The following is a 25,611-nucleotide window of genomic DNA, read 5'->3' on the forward strand; positions in this document are numbered from 1 at the left end:
GATTTGAAGTCCCCGGTGGCTGCTTGCTTGAGATGAACAGGCTTCTCATAGAAATATACAGGGGAGAAATTATGACAAAGCATGAAGCCTCTTTTAAACATTCTTTGGTGCCTCCTCGGTTTTCTGTTTCAGAGGTGTGTCTATGCCGGCTGCAACTATCAAGAAACCTACGCCTTCATCTGCGAATCGCTGGGTTCCTATGCAAGGATGTGTGCTTCCAAAGCAGTCTTCATCGGCGACTGGAGGACCTCAACCAATTGCAGTAAGTGACTTTACCCTCTCCAGGGTCCAGAGCGAAAGGCTTTTGTTGTATTTCATTGGACAGAGCTGTCAAGCACAAGCCTCTAGCAATCATTATTGTCCAACCAGATCCCCTTTGCCAGGGACGTCCATGTTGAGGCCCCTGACACACTGCCGTCTTCTTTCCTTGCAGCGGTTCCTTGCACTGGTAACCAGACATTCAGCTACAACACAGAGGCCTGTGGTAGGACCTGTCAGTCGCTGAGCAACAGGCAGTATGAATGCTACACTCCCGACATCCCTCTTGATGGTTGCAACTGCCCCGACGGCTACTACCTGGATCACTTGAGCAAGTGTGTGAAGAGCTCACAGTGCCCCTGTTACCTGCCCGACAACATCATCCTCTTGCCCAACTATAAATCAACCATCGATGGGCGCACCTGGTGAGTTTCACTCTAAGTAGAGGTCAAGATGGCGGGGATTTGATTAAGGTGGTGGACCACAACATGACTTGCTCTTCGATCACACCTACGATCCATGCTCCTCCATCTTGACATCTCAGCAACATCAACAGCCAACACTCAATTCTCCTCACAACTCACTGCTTTGCCTGGATTGCCTCTGCCGTTACTGCCTCACAGTAGCCTGGAATATGGAAACATCCTCTTCAACTCCGCTTCAAGTCCGGATCCCTCAAGCATCTGTTTTGGCCCCCTTCTTATTCACTCTCTACACCTGGTACTTCAGCAAACTCACCACCTCCTTCTGCTTCTCGTTCTCTCTCTTTACTGATGACACACATACATGGTCGTAGTTTTAGGGGGGAGGGGTGTTTGTCCCCCCCAACTTTCATAGCACCCCATTTTGTCCTCATTCATTTGGCTGGGGCACCTTTTCTTCAGATGTCATGCCCCCCCCAAAATTTTCAGAAAAATTTACTCCACTGCACATATATCTCCTCATTCCCCCCTTTCGTCCTTGAGTTATCCTCCTGCATCATTCACTGCCTTTTAGCCATATGTGTCCGGATGATACCACCCCACCTGGCACTTACGTCCTCTAAAACTGATGCAATTTAATTCCCAGTCTTCAGCGCTTCAACCCTCCGTCTCGCCCCAGTATTCTTTCCCCTGGATGTCCTCCCTTCCCCATAGCTAAATGGAGGTTCTTTTTCCCAGCATTCGGAAACCACAACAATGCATTATCTCTGCGAACACCTGGCCGGCTCACCCTACCAATATCCATAAGATTCCCCCGCCTCACTTTTCACTCCACCAAGACTCTCACTTCGTCAGCAGGCTGGACGGAACCACTTCCCCAGTCTCCTCATTGGGCTTCCTCGTGCTCTTTTACTTCACTGGACAAGGTGCTAAACTCTGCCGCCTGTACCCGCTGGAAAGTTCCTTGATATTCGTCTACCTCTGAGCACCACATTCCTGTAGAGCGGCAGTCTATGTACGGTCACTCCCTCATTAAATTGCCCCTTCTTTTCTTCAAATCCATCCATTGGTGGACCCGTTCCTTAGCTGGCCAACTATGTCTCCTTGCACACCTCCCGTTTGCTGAAATATCAAGGGTTCCGTGACCTCGCTGTTCCCCCATCCTCCCCGCGCCACGTCCGGCTTTCCCTGCTCCACCAGAACTCCCAACCCCAAGACATTAAGTCCACCACCCAGTGCTCAATTTGTGGTATTGTTTGTCAAAGCTCAGCCCTGGCACTTATATTTGAGCCCTGGCACTTATTGTCTCAGACTCACATTCATTATGAAGTGGCGGTAGGCAGCGCATCCATCAACCACAATGAGCAGGTGCGAGCTGTAGTCTAACCCCTGGCACTTATTTTTTTTTTACAAAGTAAGTACTGCCATCCCCTCTTTATGGGAATCCAAGACTGATCTAAAAGCCCACCTCCTTTCCCAGGAAGGAAATCCCGAACGATATTGCTACATCACGCTGTCCCCCAGAACCTCCTCCCCGCCCATCACCTCTCTTTACAGGTGAACATCCTACAATCTGTAAATGCAAATAATAATAAATTGCTAGTTATGAAGTGACGTTGCCACAATACTGTACACGGAACATTTCTATATTCAGATATTGCCTGAATTAAGTTGGTATTCGTTTAACGACATCGGCAGGATGAATGGCCGACTTCCCCTTTCCGGGATTCGAACCTGCGACTTGCACATCGCACGCAGATAACAGGAGTGCTTAACCGACTGAACTATCTTACCTCTTATTGTAATTGTTCCATTTTAGGCATGTTATGTTTGTGTTGTCCTTTACATCCCATGGAGTCCCCTAAATCCTCACCAAGTAACTGTAGTCACCAGGCCTAGGGTGGCTCCATTGAAACACATGCGGTCACGTGCACACATTCTTGGTGACGCTCTTCTTTCCATGCTCATAAAAATACAGCCAAAAAGTACTGTGAGTTTTGGTGCACTCTTGAAAAATTGCGCAGTAAGTTAGGGAAATACTGTGGCGCCACGTCTGTCTCTTACAGGCGATTCCTTTCTTGATTAGTTCTGCCACTTTCTCTCAGATCTGGTCGCCTCATATTTGGAACAAATACTCTGTTAGATTGTGTCTGGAATTCAAGCTCCCGGTAGGCCTCAGCAGCCTGGGTCTCCTTTGTGTGGCATTTCACATTTTCCCATAGGAAAAGGGTGGGCTTGCTGAACATGTGTAATGTGGGCCCACTTTGAAAAATATTTCCATGGCCTCATTTAATTCCCAGTCTGCCACTGTTGGCACCGCTGCTGTTCAAGGGAATTCCCACCTGCACCCAGCACCACCTGAACCTATCTGGCGGAAGGTACTTGCAAACACACCTGATGGCAATCTCGAGAAGGCAGTGCCCAAAGAGGTGCTTAGGTATTAAGCAGTCAATACCCAGAAATTAATGCACACACGGACTTACACACAGGCCACCAGGTGAGGTGGGTAGAGAGCGTTGCTGCTTACATCTTAGCGAAATTTGGTTTATGGTCTTTCCATCTAAAACTTTCCGACGAAAGTTTTTGCATCGAAAACCCAACCATCGAAAATATTTGCATCAAATGCCTATTTTTATATTCTTTTTTTTGGGGGTCTGCCCCAACCCCCTCTTTTTTACCCTTAAAAACCCACCCCAACGAAAATGAACCCTTTACCCATCACATATATGCATTCTATGCATATATTTTCAATGGATAGGTTTCGATGGAAAAGGTATAGTTGGAAACCTTTTCGATGGAAACACTAGATACCCAACATTTCAGCTTCAAGTCTTTACCGTTGGACTTAAATTCAGGTTGGTTCCCCCAGTGCATTATATTAAAAGCCATGCCTTTCCTGGTAACTTCACAATACTTTCCTCGCAGTGTCTATGCAGAGTGAGTAACTGACCTACTGTTGCACAGCACGACTTGTCACTCCTTTCATCCACCCCAGACGCATGAAAGGCACTCTCTCTCTTTTGGACTTTTAGTGGGCCACAGGATACCCACAGGGAGAAGGGATGGGATGAGGTTGCCTAGAGGATGCAGGGTACGCCAAGGTTCCATGCCCGATGCAAGCATCTGCTCATCAAGTCAACTCTCATTCTGCTCACGGCCCACCTTTACAATTGAGCCTCATTTTAGGTTTCTAGGCCCACAACTGGTGGTTCGGGTGCCCCTCTGCTAGTGGCCATTGTTGCCATTTCTTTATGGTAGCCCCGGTCCTGCAATGCCTTGGTTGTACCCTATTGCTTAAGCATGTGTGTTCTACTGCTTCAGGAATCTTTGTGCATTCTGGGTGTCAAAGGTTTGTTTCCCAAAGGGGATGACTTAGCCTGTCCTGCTTCGAAGAGGTGGGTTGATGTGCTGCTTAATAAAGTGCAAAGTAACAGAAGAAAACTGGGTGGAACCAACCAGTTATCCAGACGCCCACACACTGCTCTCCCAAAAGAGTTGCTGAATAAATTCAGGGTGTATTATAGCATAATTTCCCCCAAGGTTAGACATTTTGTGAAAGAGTCGTTCCGTGAGAAAGTGGTTTTCAAAGTTCCAAAACGTTTTGCATCATAAAAATAGTTTAAACAACAAAAGGCTAGAGGCAGACCACATCCTCATCAATTTGGGCACATAAGCCTATGCATTTCGGAGGGAACTCCTTCTTCAGGGCTGAGCACTTAGCGTGTTGACCTCTGGGTCATAATCTCAATGGTCAGTTGAACGCTCCACAGTAGCCTGGAGACTGATCATCTGCTGCGAGCGTTCAATTGATCATTGATCATCCTGCTGGTGGCTTGGGAGCAGCGCATGGAGTGAGCCGGAACAAGACGGAGCAGCGCTCCGGCAAAACATTTCTCCTCCAGGTTATGCTGCCTCAACAAGCAGACCAGGCAGCGCTGCCTAATCTTCTGAATATTCTTAGATTGCAGGCACAAGTAACCGTTTTTCAACTGAGCTTTCAGAAGACTCAGCACTCAGGCAGAAACTGACAAATGCTCACATGCAGTGTTGCAGCTGTCCACACTAGTACATATCTCATATGTCCTGCAATTCACAGACATCTCTTTTTTAGGGTGAATATTGTGACCAATCAAAACAGAAGAGTCCACTATTCACTTAAAAGAGCTTCTTACTGACTCACTATGAGATATGTTTAACATTTAAAATTGCAGACATTATAATGTTCCCATAACACTCTTTGCTTTTATGCAAATCGCTATGATTGGGTTCTATGAATGGATAATCTCGGGGAGCACGCCCCTTGACCCGCCCCCTCCTTCCCACAGCGCCGCCCCTCCAAAGAGGTGACAGTTCCCCCAATGCATTTTTTCCATTTCCAGTACTGCTTGGGAGCAAAGTGGAGGAAGCTGACTGGCACTCGGCTCATCCCGTATTGCCCAAACACAGCTCAAGGATTCAAAATGTGTACAAGGGGCACCACAGGCAGTCTAGCACAGCATTAGAGGAGCTCCTGATAGAAATGAGGTTCTAGAACCTCATTCTGATTTAGAAAGAGTCATCACCTTCCTACACAGAAAACAAAAGAACATAAAAGATGAATCTCCTGAGAAACCAATGTGGCCTCGATCTGTGACGTGACTGGATCGTATGGCAAAAGTATGAAAATAAGCATCAAGGTTCAAAGGCAGGGATATCCTTTGACCCATGGGACTGCCTCAGAATGTAAAGGGTGCAAGGGCTGCCTGTGTACCAGACATGGGGACTCGCTGCGTTAATGGACTTGTACACTGTTTTCTTCACCGGTTTGAATATTTATTTTATTGTTTCATCATGCTACTACGTTTTTTGTATCTTTTATTTGGTTTTATTGTTTTTAGTTCTTTCTTGGTCTCATACTTGTCTGTTTTTAATGGGTCGGTTGTTCTTTTTCTGCTGTGGTTGTCTTTTACCGTGTTGTTTACCTCCGGGCCTAAGGCGCTCTACAAATACATAAATGAATAAATAAATAAATAGTTGTAGGTAGGTAAAGAGGGGGCGCACAGAGCGACAGTGCGTGTAATGCTGAAACATAAAGGTGTCTCCCCTCCTATTCTAGCCATTGCCATCTATGTGAGGATTAAAAACAAAGCAGATGGGAGGCAAACACGTGTTGCTGGGACACAGGATATAGATTTGTAACTTGCGCTGGTTCATCTGCAACCAGACTACAGATAAGGGGTGTATAAGCCACTTTTACTCCCAAATAAATAAGCAAATACTCACCAAAAAATAAAAATAGGGAGTAAAACAACAAAACAGCTTCCACCCACGAAGCTCTATGGATATGTTTGGACCAGAAGGGCACACAGTACCACAGGAAGAAACTACCATTATAACTGCCAGAGGGCAAGAAGTGAACATCCATCTTTTATGTGCATGAATAACTAGGTGCAAAGAATTATTGCAAAAACATTTCCGTTTTCCAGTTAAAACATTTTTACCCACATACAGAATACTCACATTGAGAATTGGACTTACATATTTACTCCCTAAAAAATCATTTTACTCCCAACTTTAAAAAAGAAGGAGTAAAATACTCCCACTTCCAAATCTTATCTGGAGCACTGTCTACAATCCCTCCATAAAGGGGCAAACCATTGGAGTGAGGCGGCAAATTAAACAAATGGGGTTAAAAGAATGCCCCCACCCCCATGAGCGGCAGATCTAACCAAGGAACACACTTGTCCATAGACCTTAGGCGCCCTCTGAACTAGCCCCGGCACCGGCAGCACCCCCACACGCCGACATCTACATTGCTCACGGAAGAGGTCTAGGCTGGCACATCTAAGCATGCTCCTAGGCTTGCCTTCACCCCTCAAACTGTCCTTTTTTCAGACAGGTGGCTTGGAGATGGTTTGAAGGGATCACGCCATCTACTGTTGCTCTGATTACAGGCAAAAGCCAGGATTGCGCGTAGTATGTCTTTTTGTGTTTATTAGCAGTAACAATCTCTTTTTTCCTTTCAGCTACTGTATGAATGGGAAGCTGAACTGCTTTGGCAAACCCTCAACAGGTCCAGGTAAGAGCACTTCTGCCATCATGCCTGCCTCAGTGTCTGACTAGATCTCCTCCTTTCTGCTTCCACTTGCCCAGCATCTCATCATACCCTCAGTACCTCCAATCACCCCCCTGCTTCTGTCTGCTGTCCTCCCCTAGGTGTCTGCAATGCCCCCATGGAATACAAGACATGCGGCACTGGAGCTCAGAAGTGGGGAGCCGCCTGTGCCCCCTCCTGCCAGATGAAAGCCACTGGGATCCGTTGCGTGAGTACTGGGTCTACTGCACCCTTGTGGCCCGCTTGTGTAGTCCGCTTCCTGGGTCACCCGAACGTGCTTCAGGGTCTGTATTTCACACAGAGCCGTAGACAGGGTAGAGCCTGAGGGGCAAGGCCCCACCCAAAATCTGTAAATGCCCACTCAGCAGTGCTGTGTGGGCATTTACCGATATTTTAGACAGTGCAGTGGGCCCAACTACATTAGCTTCAGGCCCCATTTGCTAGACAATCCTGGCTACGCCTCTGATTTCGCAATCAAGGTCGTCAGTACCAGCATGTTTGTAGTTGGGGGGAGATCTCTGTCTCTTTACCGTGGTTCTCTCAGCCCGACCTGCTTTGTTTATGGTGTTCTGCATTTCATAAACACCAAGTGCCAAAGAATATTGACTGTAGCCAATTAGACGGATGGGTTCGCATCCCTTCTTCCCTTGCCTATTTCCTGAGCATCATTTTATCTGGTTGCTTTCTGAATGTTCTGATTCTTTGGACTCCATTTTGAGCCGGACACCAATGCTGTCTCATGGCTGATTCTCCTGCTTGTTAGCTGATCTCACTTTATCGGTTATTTTATTGTAGATCACCCTTACTGCGTCACAAGTCTGCTCTCATGCACTGGAACGCACAATACAAACTACAAATTCCCTCTTTTTTTGTACCAGTTCCTATCCCAAGCCCTTTTCCTCAAAGGCAGCTCCCTACTCACCCTACACCCCTGTCTCCAACACCCACAAAGGAGGACCAACACTCTTGACCCCATCACAAAAAACACCTCCGCAACCACCCACACTTACCTTGTTCCAGCACAGCTTCCTGGTACACGGCAAGCACAGAGTGTATAACCTCCTTCCTCTGCTCCCCTAAATGCCTTCTTCCCGCCAAACTACCCTGCCACTACCCCACACACCCTCCCACACCTCACCTGATGTGCGGCACATTTCTACACTGCAGGTGTGGCACAGTAAAGACCTGCGCTGCACTGGCAGCGCAGCAAAGACATGCTACCCTTTAAATTGGTTGATTTGATCTGATTGAGTCATTTGCGTAGACCAACAGCCCAACGGGCACCTCAGTGCTGACCAACTCTTAGAACAGTTAACTAAGTCACTGCATAAAGATGTGTCAGGCGCACCATATATTTCTTACAAATTCAACAACAAATCTGTTTATTTCTGCTCTATGAGGCAAAAACGCCTCTCCAACCTGGGCAGTATGAATGCAAAATTATGTTCATCAAGGTGAGATGTCACCCTGTGTCCCCAGCACTCTATTTGAGGATTAACTCGTCCAATCATTAAATTATAATACACATGTCAATTTTCATTTTAATACAGAGAATCATTTTTCTGAATACATATCACAACATGTCAAAAGAACCTATTAAATACAACCTACCTTGTCAAATTATATATTACTTAAGTATCAAATATCCAGTCTCAAAGTAAAAGATACTTTCTGTTATTGTTGCTCAGAAACGTATTCTCAGAAGAGGACAGTTTTTATTATCCTCTTCCTAAAAGGCAGGCGTGTATCACTTCTCAGGGACGAGGCTCCATTAATCTGGCAGCAGAGCTTGAAAAGACCTTCCCATGGCCGGGAAGCATGTAGCGCTGACCAACGATGTGCGCCTGGAGCATAGATTTCTCCTGGGGCCGTGCCAACCGATGATATTCCTTAGATATTGAGGTGCGCTATCATACAATGCCTAATGAGAATAACATAATGGCCTTGGAGGAAATGTGGGGCTTCACGGGTAACCAATGCAGTGTTCTATAGCAGGGGAGATGTGTGTTCACCTGGAACTGTTTGTAACCTCTCTTGCTTCTATAGCCTGAAGAACCCGAAGACATTGTATAATGTCCTGATTGGCCCCAAGAAACAAGATGTTACAATATTCGAGCTCTTTCTTCTGGCTGCCCCATGAGACTAGAGTTATTCCAATATTATGCGTGTTTCTTCTGCCTTGCCGAGTGTTTAGACCGTCTGGCATTTTACTTTATAATCCCCTATCTGTTTTTCGAGTCTGTTGGAAGCTTGTCTTGGAAGGATAGCTTAGGGCCAACGCAGCTCTCCTTGGAAGCAAGATGACGCAGAGCAGCACAGGTTCGATCCCTGGGTCCATGCTTAGAAATAACCAATTATTATAATATTTTTTATTGACTCTTCTGGCCAGTTTCCCTGCGTGTGGCTTAATGGGCTGCCTTATGGGTACCCGTCCTCTTATGGTTGATGATCCTGTTTGTTTATTCACTGGTATGGTATTGCCTGTTGCTGATCTCTGTACCTCTACACCCCACTCTCCCTTAACTGAACCTTATCCTCTGGAGTATGAGATAAGAGCTTCGACTGCAAACATTGTGCGTAGAAAACATAAGGCGCTGCCGGGAAGTCTCTCTGGGTGAAGCTGAGGTGTGGAAATTGGTAGAAAACTGTTTGATATAAAGAGTCTTTTTGCTTGTTTTCTTCCTGTCCCACTGTGGGGGGAAAAAAGAACCACAGGAAGGGCTTGTGAAGTACTTTGCCATTAGGCCCTAATTGCGCCCTTCAGTTAGTATGTATTCCAAACCCACAAATCATGATATGAACCGAATTATTGAACCTTTACTTATTTGGCGCACAATATCTTCACACTCTCACAATACAGATCAGACACTGAATACCGGTATTCATATGCCAACACGTGTTTCACTTAGACACAACTGCTCCTGAAAAAGCGATACCCCTTAGTTGCAGATCTTTAATATTCCGGTAAGACCTTTTCAGATACAGACAACCTAGCCTTGGCCGTAGATGCTCCCATTAATTTGAGCTTTCCCTCTTTTATTTAAATAATGCACCAGACAATGTCAGCAATGCCACACATTCTTAAGGGACTTTGATGTCCAGTTTGGGTGAACCCTCCATTTTATTGCCTGCCGGAGGACACTCACGACTGCTTTTTCTTAGCAGACAAAAAGAGCCCCCCATAAAGACTATGCCAATTTCCCTGCCTGCATTTTGAAGCTAGGCGTGTTATGGTCCCATCAATCACATGAAAACACCTGTGGAAAATATTGTATCACGCCAAGCCCTCTATGTGTGTTAGGTCTCAGATTCAGTACTCTAATGGCAGCAAATGGGTAAATGGGGAGGGGGAGCGCATTCCTGCAGCCATCAGGCCCACACTAAAGACCCCTCTAAAAGTCTGTCCTGCTGGGTATTAGTTGACCACTCTTCGTTGTTACACACAGCTACAAGGGCCTATTCCACATTTCGCCCACTTTAATGGTATACTGTGCAAACTGCAATTCCTAAGGCATTTGAAGTCCATTCAATGGAGTTCATTCACTGATGAAGTTGTGTATAAGTGACGATTTTGTGTAACATTTCATATGAGTCTGGTGGCATTCCTTTACACCTGCATCGAACTTTGATGGTATACTGCCCAAATCTACAATTCCTAAGGCGTTTGAAGTTTATTAACTGACATTAACTGATGAATTAGTGTGATGAACTTGTGTAAGTGATAAGTGACGGTACTGTAACGTTTTCAATTGGGGCCATTGTATGCCCTATAGATATGGGTCCACTGTCCTTCCGTCCCACGTTTCTCCAACTTTGCTGGGATTCTCTCCAACTTTCCAAATACACAAAGGGGGTGTGTGAACAAAGCGAGCCCTTGATGAATTATCTCTACAAGCAAACAAGCCGCCGAGTTTAATGCACAGCAGTCGCTGGGCGGGGGCGAGCAAAGCGGGACCCTCATGGGGTTGGGCCCTGAAAGGCACCAGGGGGAAGAGAACCCCTAGTATAAATATAATTTCTTTAGCAAAAGGCTGGCATGATACTGAACTAGTGGTGTTAACATCCCCTGACAGATTCCCACCCGTTGTGAAGCTGGTTGCGTGTGCCCCGCGGGACTACTCGAGGACCTTGATGGAAAATGTGTTGACCCAGATGACTGCTCCTGCGAGTATGGTGGCAACATTTACCCGACCGGCAATGTGATGCAGAAGGACTGTCAGAGTTGGTAAGCCCGGATTCTATTGTTGTATAGCATGACTGCACAGTATAGGAACCTATGCATTTAATCAACTGGAAGTCTGCGAATCATCTTTCATCCTGTGAAACATACATGACATTCTCATTGAGACACTAATTGTAAGGATTTGTGCATTTTTCACTATCATAATGCAGAGAATTTCAATGGAGAACATTCAGGCTTTATTCCCAGTCTTAATGGATAGTTAACTAAAAAGTCACTTAGAATCTCACAAGGCATATGCATCCAATTACATACGACTGTGTTATGCCATATAATGTCTGTGTTGCTTAGCTTCTGTGTTACCTAGCTCTGCCAAGAGCTGTATAAAGGCAAAGAGCAGTTGGCATGCCTTCTAAATAGCACAGGCAAAGTCTATAGCAGGTGCTTTCAAGTACATTCATCAACAGTTAAATCCACTTAATTTTTTGAGGATATAAACACAAAATAGATTTCAATACAGTGAGTCCACATGGTAGTTATTTATATAGTTAGTGGTTAACCCATAAATCTGTTGTTGTGTGGTTGGAATGCTCGGATACTAGTCTTGGAAACCAAGGATCTTCCATAACCTCATTGGGTCCAGCTCTGCCTCTCACTGTCCCTCCATTGGCACAATCCTTGTAGCCACCTACAGGAATTCTTTGCCTCCACGATCCAGAGCTTCCAAACAAAAATCACCTCTCTTCCTTACAATCTGTCTGTCACATTGCACCAACCTAGACAGCAGAGTTTCACAAGTCTCATCACTCTCCCCACTCCTCTTCGATGCCTACATTTAACCATTCCTTTACATAAGCAGGCATTTAAACCTAATCTTTGAAAAAAAAATGTTTTATTTGATTTGATTTATTTATAAAAATCACAGGAAAAGCAATGCATTTGTGGCACACAACACATGCAGAATTGACCATTGATAACAATGTGGAAAATATGGGTCCTTGACAATGGTGTGAGGGAATGTGACTTGAAGACAAGATGTTTCAGGGAAAGGTGGAAACATAAACCAGACAGGACAGCACAGACTGACATAGGAACGGGATGCATGCAAAGGACATCCAGCGTGTGGCAAGAGATAGAAACCCATTTTACCATATCCCGACTTTCCAACGCTCCACATTCAAATCCCTCCATACCCGTCTCAAAGGGATGGATACATGGATGAACTCCACTGGGTTCAATGCCTTCCCACTCCAGCACAGTCCACAGCTGGGGATTCCACTTACCGACAGTCTGACCGTGCACAACCAGATCAATCAGCGAATCAAATCCAGCCATCTGTAATGTAAGCTTACCAGCAGCATTATGCCTTCCATCTGCTCCACTTCCAGACTTCACTTCTCAGAGCCAGGATCGGTTATGCCAACTCCACCCTCCCCAATCCTCCCTGGTGAAACTTAGAACCATCTAGAGCAAAGACAGAACACTGATTTTATCCAATTCAAACGTCTCTGCCTGACCCACAGAGATATCCCTGAACGGGGACCGAATGACCTAAAAAAATGCATCAGATGTTCAGGCTCTGCCCTCCTATATGTAGCAAGGTTCTCAAAGCAATGTCTACGAGGCTGCCATTTTGCCGTTCAAGCTCCCACCCGCCATAACTCACTACATTTTGTGATGTAGCCACCAACCTGCCCCATAAGGTGGGTGGCAGGGTAGTCAAGGGGACCGGCTGCGACCACCCTGAGTGTGATGCTGGGCCTGGAGGCTTATGGGGAGGATCCTCTTGTATCTTCACTACACCTGAAGGGGCAGGGCAATCCCACATGTCCACCGCTGTCCTGGCTGGACCTCTAAATGAAAGATAGATTGTATCAGAATATACTTAGATCCCTAAAGGACCTGTGGGACCTTTAAGACTAGACCAATGGTTCTCGAATATTTTGCACTGATTTGGTACGCTGACTGCTATGACAGAACCAGTGCATGAGTTCCCCACAGTAGTGCAAAGGGTAATCAGAGATCTCACAGCTAGAGAAGCTGTACCGAATCTGTTCCTAAGGCTTACCACTCACGCTCCAGCTTGTATGTGCAGGATCTGCCAATTCAGTAGTGGAGGAATTGGCTTTTTAGATGCTCAGTCGATGTAGCGGGAGGAAAATGCTGATCGGACCCGGAACACCGACTCTTAGAGAAAAGCACTTACAGATACCCACGTCACAGGGAGAAATGATCATTATACCCAGATGCATAGCCCTTGGAAACATCCAGACCTAGGGGATAGAACAAGCGCCCACAAAAGGCGACCCAGAGAGGCAACTGGAATGGCATTTTGGAGTTGGAACAGCAGACCATTATGGGAAAGGTGAAGAGCAGAGAGAGCAGACTGGAAAGGAGGAAAGCAGAGGAGGTTGGGAAAAGGAGGGCAGAGGTGTGGTGGAGGGGCTTCACGGGAGACAAGGAGAAGCTTGTAAAAAAAGAGTGCTAATGTGAGCGCAGGAACAACAGAGGAGAGGAGAAGGCATTTTAGAGAGGAGTGTAGAGGAGGACTAGAAGAACAACAAAGGAGGTGAGGAGGTTGTGAAGTGGAGTTTGGAGGAGGGGGGCATCATGAAGGAGGAGAGGGCAGAGACCGAGAAGAGGAGAGGTGGAACATTACTCGTGAGGCACAGGATATGGGGAGGGGCAACGTTTAGGGGCAGGCTTCTGGAATTAGCGAGGAGAATAGGAGGAGCATCAGGAAGCAAGAAAAAGAGGTTGAAGACGGGGCCAAGTTCGGACCCAGAGACACAATGGGGAGCAGACAGCTGATCCCTGAGTTTGAAAAGGTGAAGGAATGGGCATGTGGCAAAGCATCAGGGAGGTGCATATGGAGACTAGGGGGGAGGCGGCAGTAAAGAAGGGGTTAAACCATGCCCCTTAGGAACAATCACATTGCAGGGTGGAAAGGAAGAGAGAGAGCGAGCAGGCTTGGGGGCGGAGGTGCCAAGATCCTAAGGCAGGGAGTTGGTCAGTGCTCTCGTCAGGGGCCAGCAGAAGCACTGAAGAGGCCGCCTTCTTTTGAAATCGCTGGGCCCTCTCGGCAAAGAGCTACAAGGAGGTGGCGGAGCACTGTCCATGTGTGCTTTTAGGATTGAGGGAAGGAGCAGTTCTCTTGCTTTGTACTCAAACAACGAGAGCTACACCAGAAAAACTGAGAAAAATAGCAGAAATCCTAGAGACTGTGAGTAGCCCAGAAAGACCTCCAAGCTTCCCCAAAGACTGAGCAAAGCATTTTGTCTTTTGCCTTCACTTAAGGGGGTTACCTTTTTTTGTTTCTCGTGGAAGGAGGAGTTCACTGTTTTACTCCTGGCATGAGTAATTTGAAGTGGAGAACATCAGCTAACCTGACAATCAAGGGATATCAGGTAATAATGTCCCCATCCATAATGTCGGTTGGAAAAGCCATTGGCGACATTATACATGCTGACATTATGTATGGGGATGGGTAGCAGGGATGTTCCTTGCTCCCATTGTAAAAAATGTAAGAATGCCTCCGCAAAAAACTGTGACTTTTTGTCAGGAGACATTTTTGAGGGGACATTATTACATGGAACCAATCAAGGTCAACCCAAAGAGCACTATTAGTGACACGAGACAGAGGCCAGGACTCAGACCAGAGAGATCAAACCTAAGGCAGAAAGAAGAAAGACTGTGCTTTCAACAAAGTCACCCCATTAAAGTTGTGTTATAAGTTAAATGCAGAACCCTGTCTATTCCCTGCACGTGTATCGGTAACCCCAATACACTTGTACTTAACAAACATGTAACCTGGTGTCAGGTTCGGATTGTCCCATTTGCCCATCGCAACACCTATCCGCTTTGCGACAAAGACAACTTTGGTCGCTTCTGAGGATCCCACAAGACTTTCTTTCGCTCACAGGCATTCTAGTGTCTTGGTTCCTTCTCCCCTGGTGCCTTCCTCTCGGCTCCCATGCTCTGAGGAAATCATATGGGTGCACATGGGTATCATGAATTACTCATGCAATCTCATGATCGCCTCAGAGGCTGAGAGCACATGTTTATCAATTATGCATGCAGAAAGATCAATGTTTATTAGACTGGGAAACATTATATGGGATTTAATCCCATATTGTAAGAAGTCTTTCACATTGAAATGTGTAACAGTACCGCCAAAACTGAGAAATGACTACTTCCTGGAATGACTGGGAGGGAGTTTGGAAAGTTCTCGAAAATATAACATGTAAAAGTAAAATGAATGTGTCAACTTTAATCCAGTTCTATCGTGTTCTCTAGGACACCCATTTTATAGAGAAACTCTACCAAATGATAGCGTGTGTGTGGCTCCATCAGCTGAAGAGGGAACATAGGCTGCCCAACTTACCTGACACAGAGGGACCCATGACTCAAATCACCCTGTATAGAAGGTGAAAAGCTAAGCTCAGTGAACCCACAGAGAGTTGTGCCCATCTCAGCCATTGCCCACGCTCCCAGCATTTGTGATATGATATGATGTGTTGTTATGTTAATTTGCATTTATATAGCTCCTTATGTATCATTGGTATGATCTCAAGGAGCTTGTGGGTTGAACGCCCTCGGGAACCGTAGTTCAAGTCAGTAGAGAGAGAGAGAGTCATAAGGTGCGTGGGTGCACCGAATATGTGTGCAGCTATTGAGGCACTTGAAAATACACGGCATTCACAACGCGCCTATAAACAAGTGTTTCAAGGCACGAAATAGTCTCAAGAACTATTAAATTCGAGAGTCAGCCTCTAGGCCAGTGTAGTCCAACGTGTCAGATTTTCTGGATAACCCTAGTTAATATTCATGAGATTAATGAGCAAGCAAATGCATGCAAATATTTTTGTTCATGAATATTAATGAGGGATAGCCTGAAAACCCGTCAGGTTCCCGGCCCTTGAGGCCTGGAGTTGGACAACTCTGCCTGGGCCTTTATTTCTGAGACTCCCTGCAATATCTGTTCAGAGCTGGGGGCAGTTGCCTTTCCCAGGGAACCCAGGGTGAGTCCTTCCAGAAGGAGGGAATCGGAGGAGCTGTTTACACTGGTGGACTCATCAATGTGTACAGCACATTTTCAAGGCCGCTGCTTAGTGAGTAGGGCAGGAAACTATTGCTCGAGGCCCATTCTCATTCAATGATGTACATATGTGATGAAAGATCTCCAGGGGTATTTAGATAGTTTTCACTCTCTTATAGATACAGCCAGGGGAGTTGCTAGGGCTGGAAAAGGCCCGGGGCTAAGCTGATGTCGGAACTGTTGGTACTGGGGGCTAGCTAGTCTTTTGGCTGTAGCTCCTGAGATTCTATCCGGGGCTACAACCAAAAGATCAGGGGCTATAGCCCCCTTAGCCCCCCCCCCAGCAACGCCCCTGGATTCAGCGGTTCAGTTACAGTATACATGGACGTGGCCTGTGATTTGGTGCATGGATCATTTACTCTATGACTATAATAATGTCAATGCCATATGGTGGAAAAAGATACTCCATGGTATATTGAAGGTTTCCCTAAGGATCCCTACTCCAAAGGTTGGGTGTAGGCACATTGTCATTACCAAACCCTATTTGCAAAACAACAGCACTCCGATGAAATGCTCTTCAGAGATTCATATTAACCTCCATTGTTCCATCACAGGGGCACACCATTTTACCACACTCAGCTACACCCTTAAAGCAAAAAAGGGATGCAGGTGGAAAGACATCCCCAACACCCCACAATCAAAGATTAGCAGTGGGGCTGAGGGGAAAAAGCAGAAATGGAATTCAAAAACAGTTGTGGTCAACACAAGAGCGATATGGTCATAGTGTAAAAGTGAAGACACAGCTGGAGACTAAGTGAGTCATTTTGTGGCTGGTGGTAACAGTTTTAAATATTGCCTGTTTCTGCCATCATTGCTGTTATGGTCTGGTATGCCATGCAGCAGATAATGCATGCAGTCAATAGGGAAAGGTCATGGGTTGGCGTACCACCCATACATATCCCACTAATAAAAGGTGTTTGTTCTGTCACTTCCAACCTAAAAAGAGCATGCAGGGAGCCACAAAGCTGGTGAAAATATGAGTGTTTCCGATGCTCACATTTCCAGCGTGTGTGTGAGGCGTAGACTGAGTAGGGCCTGGGCAGGCAAGGCCCACCCAACATCTTTAAATGCCCTTGACACTACAGTGGGACCAACTACATTACGTCCAGGCCCCACTTGTTAGACAGGCCTGGCTACGCCTCTGGTGTGTGCACAGAAATGCAGAACGTGCACATGGGTTTATAATTACCCCCATGAAGCGGCATAGATTGGGAGTGCTGCTGTCATTTGCATTTCCACCCATTAGAGATGAAAATGCATTTTCAGTTTTGGCTATTAGGTGTCACTTGTGACACCTATAAGCGTAACTATTGCATTAGAGTACATTCAGGGAGGCATGACACAGAGTCTGTAGGTGTTGTTTGGCTATGTGCTCACCCATTGACTGCCCATGGCCATGCGAATCCCTAGGGCAATTGCCACCCATTCCTGCCTCTGCCTGCCCAAAACACCTCCTCATGGGAACTCTTTGAGCTCGCTTTTCTCAAGCCTTACCATCAGACTTTGCATTCTTTAAACTTTAAACAGACCACTGGTGTAATAAAAATTTCTAAACCAGGTCTGCCTTTAGCCACTCGATTTAAAAGCATTCTGCATTTCCTTCAGTGAAATCCTGTTTAAAACAAGCATTGGCAAAATCAATATTTTGGGCTTTTAGATAAGTTTTAAGCTTTTGCCAGGCACTGCTATTAGATGTCCAGGTATTCAGACCATTTTGCACCTGCAACCAACAATGGATTGTTAATACCACTACGGCTGTGCCTGGGAAGTGCCTTTACCATGCCCACACAAAAGCCCAAACTGTTAGCATTGCCAATGCTTGTTAAATTAACCACAAACATGGGGTATTCCTGAAATACTGCTTGTGCTATTGAATGCTCGTATGTGCATATGGGTTTCACTCATAATCCAAGTGGACCTCTCATATTGCAGCATGCAGTGACATTTGTTAAGACATGCAGTATTCCTGAAGGTCTGCGTTCAAGGCTGCGATGACCTTTAAAGTTAAATCAGTTGCAGAGATGGATGCTATGTTTCCCAGTTTCATCCGTTACACCTCGAGCCAGTCCTGTTTCCATGCTGGGACATGTAGGCCTATACTTTCAATGGGAACAACTAAACTGCAAGCCCCTGCACGCAATGGGAAAAACCATGACTGGCTCGACAAGTCACACAAGGAACTGGGAAACTCGGCAGCCCTGCAATGGGGCGACTAGATGAACAGAGCAGCCTTCACTGTTTCAGCCACTCGAGGCTTCTTCCGGTTGGCCGGGAAAGCCACGAGGAATGTCCTAGCTGATTGGTTGGTCAGGCTCTTTCACTTGATTTTGACCTCTCTGTGCACGTCATTTGATCTACGTGCAGAAGGTGATTGATGGCCTGATAAGGGACCAATCTGAAGGTTCTGTCTCTAAAAGGGAGGTAGGATCAAGGGTCTATCCGAGATGTGTGATCAGTTGCTGTAAAGACATTTGTTGTAAAATCAGTAATCGATTGCTTTGGCTGGTTTACATGCGAATGCCTCTAACAGCGGCACAGTCTGTCACTCTCATTTGAAACAGGTACGAGCTTGAGGTGGTGGAAATGTAAAAGCGAGGTGTAATGCCGTTACACCTCCATTTCCTGCTCTGCCCCATTTTGCAGCAGGGTCAAGGCGGAGGTGGGGTGTGCAGCAGAGATAACAGCTCCACCCATGCCGTCCTCCTCCATCAAGTCTGTGCACTTCATTTTATGCTAGCATGAGATTTTCATGCAGGCGTCAAACAAATGGATTCACATAGGCTCCACCATGGTTTTGCACCTTCTCCAGAGCAGGCAAATTCAATAGAAATCTATCAATAATTGCTGCCTGCAAACCCTAATTTGTTGGCAGCATGTATTTTTATGCAAAACAAAAGAGGTGGTGGCTGGAAGGTTTGGAATACATCCTAATCTCTGGCATTACTCTGGGCAACCCTCCGGACCATTGTTCTTCAGTCTGCCAAGCCATTGCAGAAGGGGAAAGACCATATGCAAAACTTGGTCCCACCCCAAAGGGGCAGTCCAGCCCAAACTGCTAGGCCACATCCATGCTGCAGGAGACCACTAGCATCCCCAAACATGTTTCGGCCTCATTGGGTATCATCAGCGAGGAGTAGCTTGAGTCTCTAGGCCCAGCAGGCTTGGGATTCACGTCTCGGCAGACACGCCCCACTCGGGGCAACTTATGCAAAACAAAAGAGGTGATGGCTGGAAGGTTTGGAATACATCCTAATCTCTGGCATTACTCTGGGCAACCCTCCGGACCATCGTTCTTCAGTCTGCCAAGCCATTGCAGAAGGGGAAAGACCATATGCAAAACTTGGTCCCACCCCAAAGGGGCAGTCCAGCCCAAACTGCTAGGCCACATCCATGCTGCAGGAGACCACTAGCATCCCCAAACATGTTTCGGCCTCATTGGGTATCATCAGCGAGGAGTAGCTTGAGTCTCTAGGCCCAGCAGGCTTGGGATTCACGTCTCGGCAGACTGGTCCCACTCAGGGTGACTTATGCAAAACAAAAGAGGTGATGGCTGGAAGGTTTGGAATAAATCCCAACCACTGGCATTGCTCTGGGCAACCCTACAGACCATCGTTCTTCAGGGATGTGGCCAAGCAGTTCAGTATGAACTACTCCTTTTGGGGTGGGACGAAGCCTAATTTGCATATGGTCTTTCCCCTTTTGTAATGGCTTGGCAGGCGAAGAACGATGGTCTAGAGGGTTGTCCAGAGCAATGCCTCTTTTGTTTTGCTGCATTTATTTTTAAACAAGACAGAGAATACAGGTAAAAAGTAAAGGTGACTTTGCCTGGTTTTACTCTTTCCTTTTACCCTGCTCCTTGCCAATGTTTAAATGTACATGCAGGCAAAACGACAGCACGTAAGGGCTAATGTTGGTGGTCCCCTGCATGCAATTAATATTTATTAGAAAAGAGCACCCTGTGTATATCAGACACATCCCACGAACAGCAGACACTGCTATATAATTCTTCTGTTTGTTTTAAAAAAGAAACACAATTCTCCGTATGGCTGCCGTCTCTAGTCTACGCTAATGAAAAGGAAAGGATTTATGTGGTCACGGGGACCCGCTCTTGCAGGCATAAGGATACTTGGGATCCACTTCGGGTGTATTAATCAAGCTTGCCTTAGCTGGGGGATGGTACTCTGCTGGCACCTGAGGGCAGAGATGTGTAATTGGCATATACATTGTGTTGCGGGAATATTACTACGTACGGTCCAATTGCTGTATGTGCTAGGTGCATTGTGGGATATGTCATGCTGAATGTGTTATTATGATGTCTGTCTTGTAACAAAAAATTGTTAAAAATAAAAAAGAAATTCAGCACTTCCAACTTAAAACAGCATAAGCCTGATTTTAAATGGGTGGTGCAGGAAATGAGAGCATAACAGCAAGACGCAAGATTGTACCCCTCCATTTCCTGCTCTTCCCTGTGTTGGAGGAGTGGCAAAACGAAGGAGGGGCACACAGCCTAGATAAGAGTTCTGCCATGCTGACCGCCACCATCTTGTGAGCGCCCTTTAACCCTTCATTGGATGTTCATGCAGTCATACAACAAGTGGATTCCTATGGAATGTGCCTAGATTAGACCTGCTAAGCAGGCCGGTCCACAGGAATCCATAGACACCTGCTAAGCAGGCCAGTCCACAGGAATCCATGAATGCTGCCTGCAAATCGCAATTTGCATGAAATATTTATTATTTAAAAAGATGGAAAGTAAGAAAACAAAGAGCAAATGGAAATTAGCCCTTTAGCCGTTTCATCTTCTGATCAGTCGTCCCCGTCAAAGAGTTTGAATCTTGCAAAACACTACTAAGCATTATACATAGAGAATGACATGATTATTTATTAGTACCCAGCGGATACACTTAACATGGATTGGCTCGTTTCCAAGCCATACCACAGTGTAATCCTGTGGACGCACTTGCGTGCATCGCACGCCGGTTACACTCTTTTATTTTTTTCAGGCGACTATGGAAAGGGAGTAGGGACCACACGTAGTCCCTTCTCCCTTTTCCAAGGTGGCCATGTTTAATGGTTATTTTCGTCCCATTCGTTAGTACCCAAATTGGCCCAAAATGGCGCCCTGTTTCTCTGTACCGATAAAGCAGTATGCGCGTTCTAGTTTTCCTAAAACTAACGCGTACTGCTGCAACACCTTCTCAAAACGACAAAAGAAATGCTGCTTCGTTTTGTCAGCACATTAGTGTTCTGGGGCTGCAAACTCCAGAAAACTAGTATCCCGAGACTGCAAACCCCGGAATACTTAGGCGGTGATGGCCACTGGCTTGGTGGATTATTGCCATAATATGCAAGGAATTTTGAGGATAAACTCAGAAGGATTTGAAGATAAGCTGTGGTCAAGTGTAGTTTGGCTTAAAGCCAACTGGTGAACTGGGGTCAAGGCAAAAAAATGCTGCAATCTAGATGTGACCGATACTATTGGTTGATGTAAAGTTTTAATAGGGTATTTAAAGTTGCACGTATTTGCGGAACTCTGTTTGTGTGGGCATTGTTCCTCAACTACAGTTTCGACTTAGCTTGTAAAGGTCTGACTCCTGACTATCCTTCATCTTCTCTCCCAACAGTTTATGCACAGGGGGGCAGTGGAAGTGCACGGAGAACCTCAAGTGTGCATCTACCTGCGTGCTCTATGGCGAGGGACATGTCAACACCTTCGATGGGCAGCAGTTTGTGTTTGATGGCAACTGCGAGTATGCCCTGGTCACGGTGAGGAAGGCGTTTCCAATCTATGCTGCTGCTTGATGGGAGATCACAGAGAGGATATGGCCATTCAGTCATCCCAGGGCCACAGCTCATTTTGATAGGGGCGGCCATTTTATCTGGATGGAGCCAATCTGCTCTTGAAAACATACACAATTTAGGTGTTGTGGGGTGCATGGAGGGGTGGACAGTACAGCGCATCTCAAACACATCTCAGATGTATTCAATTCTCAATTCAGAGTATTTATTAAACGGTATCAGGGGAGGGGAAAGAGGCTGAGAGAGGGCATTCTCTAGTGGGTTGAAAGGAGCAGAGAAAGTCAGACTAAGGACAGCATTGCTTGGTGCTGTATTAATTGACACTGCTTTTTAAGTTCTGCAACTTGTGGCTCTCTAGATGTACTGGACTACCACTCCCATGACCCCTCAGCATTGAATATGCTGTCTTGGACTGATGGGAATTGTAGTTCAAAACATCAGGGGAGCCAAATGTGGCATACCCTTTAAGAGGGGTACCTAAATAAAGAGACTGCTGGCTATATATGATGGCGGCAAGAGGATATGGTAATACGCCCACATCTCTTCCACCTTATAAATTGAAGTCGGCTTTAGGACTAAGGAAGGGTGGTGTCCCAGGAAGATATTTGGGGTTTCTTCTTTCCTCAAGTGGGAGAGGCAGCAGCTCTTGACTTTGTGTCTCTTCTTCCCCAATGACGCGTGCAGATCTTCACCAGTCCGATGTTATCCTGTGCAATAAAAACATCAGGTATTTTGGTCTCGACCATCTGGTACGTGGTTTTAGACAGCCTGATATGCAAGACTCTCCTCAGGTCCTATTGGACATTTCAGAGGCACTGCCCTTAATGGAAAAGCTCCCATAGGCCAGTCTTCCTCTCCCTGGAATGAGATTGAGTTTGCCATGTCTTGAGTCTAGATGGGACAGTGAGGTGCACGCAGATCAAGCTTTGCAGTCAACCTTAAATTCATGCTCACATGCCTTTGTCATGTTCTTCATATGCAAATCTTTTAAAGCATAACAATAATCTGTGACTCTCTTTAATAGGATGGCTGTGGCGTGAACAACTCTCTCTCTACCTTCAAAATTGTGACGGAAAATGTTGTCTGTGGGCGGTTAGGTGTTACCTGCTCGAGGGCAATCCGGATCTCCATCGGCGTAAGCACGCTACTGCTTTTCTACTTACTACTCACTGTGAAATCCCGGCTCACCATAGGGTATAGACGCGGGTGTCCCTTGATGGGATAACACCCTGTGCAGATGTACAACTCTCCTACTGCTGCTACCGTACCTCAACAAAAGAGCAGCACACGCTCCACACACTGCTACTAGAGCAGCAGGAGTCTTGCACTGACACTAGAGCAACATAAGCATGCACTGACACTATAGCAGCAGGAGTCATGCAGTGACACTAGAGCAACAGGAAGCATGCACTGACAGCAGGAGACATGCACTGACACTAGAGCAGCAGGAGTCATGCAGTGGCACTAAGGAAGCAGGAAACATGCACTGGCAGTAGAGCACCATCGGTCATGCACTGACTAGATCAGCAGACGTCACGCACTGACACTAGAGCACCAGGAGTCATGCACTGACACAAGCAAGAGCAGCAGCAAGCAGGCACTGACACAAGAGCAGCAGGAGTCATGGACTGATAATAGAGCACCAGGAGTCATGCACTGACACAAGAGCAGCAGGAAGCAGGCACTGACACAAGGGCAGCAGGAGTCAGGCACTGACACAAAAGCAGCAGGAGTCTTGCACTGATAATATAGCACCAGGAGCCATGCACTGGTACTATACCAGCAGATGGCATGCATTGGCATTAGAGCAGCAGCAGTCAGGCAGTGGCACTGGAGCAGCAGGAGTCAGGCACTGACACTAGAGCAGAAGGAGCCAGGCAATGACACTATAGCAACAGAAGTTGTGCACCAGCACTAGAGCAGCAGAAGTCAGGCAGTGGCACTAGAGCAGCATGAGCCGGGCACTGATACTATAGCAGCAGAAGTCATGCACTGGCACTAAAGCAGCAGGAGTCATGCAATGACACAAGAGCAGCAGGAAGCAGGCACTGACACAAGAGCAGCAGGAGTCATGCACTGATAATAGAGCACCAGGAGTCATGCACTGACACAAGAGCAGCAGGAAGCAGGCACTGACACAAGAGCAGCAGGAGTCTTGCACTGATAATATAGCACCTGGAGGCATGCACTGACACTATACCAGCAGATGTCATGTATTGGTACTAGAGCAGCAGCAGTCAGGCACTGACACTAGAGCAGAAGGAGCCAGGCACTGACACTATAGCAACAGAAGTCGTGCACCAGCAGTAGAGCAGCAGAAGTCAGGCAGTGGCACAAGAGCAGCAGGAGCCGTACAGTGGCACTAGAGCAGCATGAGCCAGACACTGACTCTATAGCAGCAGAAGTCATGCACTGGCACTAGAGCAGCAGGAGTCAGACAGTGACACAAGAGCAGCAGTTGCCGGGCACTGACACTAGAACAGCAGGAAGCAGGCACTGATAATAGAGCACCAGGAGTCATGCACATGCAGTTGGCATGCATTGGCATTAGAGCAGCAGCAGCCAGGCAGTGGCACTAGAGCAGCAGGAGTCATGCACCAGTAATTATAGAGCACCAGGAGTCATGCACTGGCACTATATGAGCAGATGTCATGCATTGGCACTAGAGCAGCAGCAGTCAGGCAGTGGCACTAGAGCAGCAGGAGTCAGGCACTGACACTAGAACAGCAGGAAGCAGGCACTGCCACAAGAGCAGCAGGAGTCTTGCACTGATAATATAGCACCAGGAGGTATGCACTGACACTATACCAGCAGCAGTCAGGCAGTGGCACTAGAGCAGTAGCAGTCAGGCACTGACACTAGAGCAGAAGGAGCCAGGCACTGACACCATAGCAACAGAAGTCGTGCATCAGAAGAAGTCAGGTAGTGGCACTAGAGCAGCATGAGCCACACACTGACACTATAGCAGCAGAAGTCATGCACTGGCACTAGAGCAGCAGGAGTCAGGCAGTGGCACAAGAGCAGCAGATGTCATGCATTGGTACTAGAGCAGCAGCAGTCAGGCAGTGGCACTAGAGCAGCAGGAGTCAGGCACTGACACAAGAGCAGCAGGAGTCTTGAACTGATAATATAGCACCAGGAGGCATGCACTGGCATTATACCAGCAGATGTCATGCATTGGCATTAGGGCAGCATCAGTCAGGCAGTGGCACTAGAGCAGCAGGGGTCAAGCACTGACACTAGAGCATCAGGAGTCATGCACCACTAATAATAGAGCACCAGAAGCATTGTGCTGGCACTATACCAGCAGATGTCATGCATTGGTACTAGACCAGCACGAGTCAGGCACTGACACTAGAGCAGAAGGAGCCAGGCACTGACACCACAGCAACAGAAGTCGTGCACCAGCAGTAGAGCAGCAGAAGTCAGGCAGTGCCACAAGAGCAGCAGGAGCCGTACAGTGGCACTAGAGCAGCATGAGCCAGACACTGACACTATAGCAGCAGAAGTCATGCTCTGGCACTAGAGCAGCAGGAGTCAGACAGTGACACAAGAGCAGCAGTTGCCGGGCACTGACACTAGAACAGCAGGAAGCAGGCACTGATAATAGACCACCAGGAGTCATGCACTGGCACTATACCAGCAGTTGGCATGCATTGCCATTAGAGCAGCAGCAGCCAGGCAGTGGCACTAGAGCAGCAGGAGTCATGCACCAGTAATTATAGAGCACCAGGAGTCATGCACTGGCACTATACGAGCA

The 25,611-nt window shown here is 46.8% G+C and overlaps 1 protein-coding gene across 1 annotated transcript in view; it reads left to right on the forward strand.

The window, feature by feature from the left end:
* The window catches only part of LOC138505070 (mucin-6), a 58,114-nt gene that overhangs the window by 10,848 nt on the left and 21,655 nt on the right, over positions 1 to 25,611 (forward strand). Inside the window, exons 6-12 of the mRNA XM_069625393.1 lie at positions 133 to 262; positions 434 to 683; positions 6,686 to 6,738; positions 6,876 to 6,982; positions 10,848 to 10,999; positions 21,677 to 21,818; positions 22,876 to 22,986. Of these exons, the coding sequence (XP_069481494.1) occupies positions 133 to 262; positions 434 to 683; positions 6,686 to 6,738; positions 6,876 to 6,982; positions 10,848 to 10,999; positions 21,677 to 21,818; positions 22,876 to 22,986 (945 nt within the window). The remainder of the gene's footprint in view (positions 1 to 132; positions 263 to 433; positions 684 to 6,685; positions 6,739 to 6,875; positions 6,983 to 10,847; positions 11,000 to 21,676; positions 21,819 to 22,875; positions 22,987 to 25,611) is intronic.

Source organism: Ambystoma mexicanum, chromosome 11 (assembly GCF_040938575.1).
Source record: "Ambystoma mexicanum isolate Mex_15411 chromosome 11, UKY_AmexF1_1, whole genome shotgun sequence".
Classification (NCBI taxonomy): Eukaryota; Metazoa; Chordata; class Amphibia; order Caudata; family Ambystomatidae; genus Ambystoma; species Ambystoma mexicanum.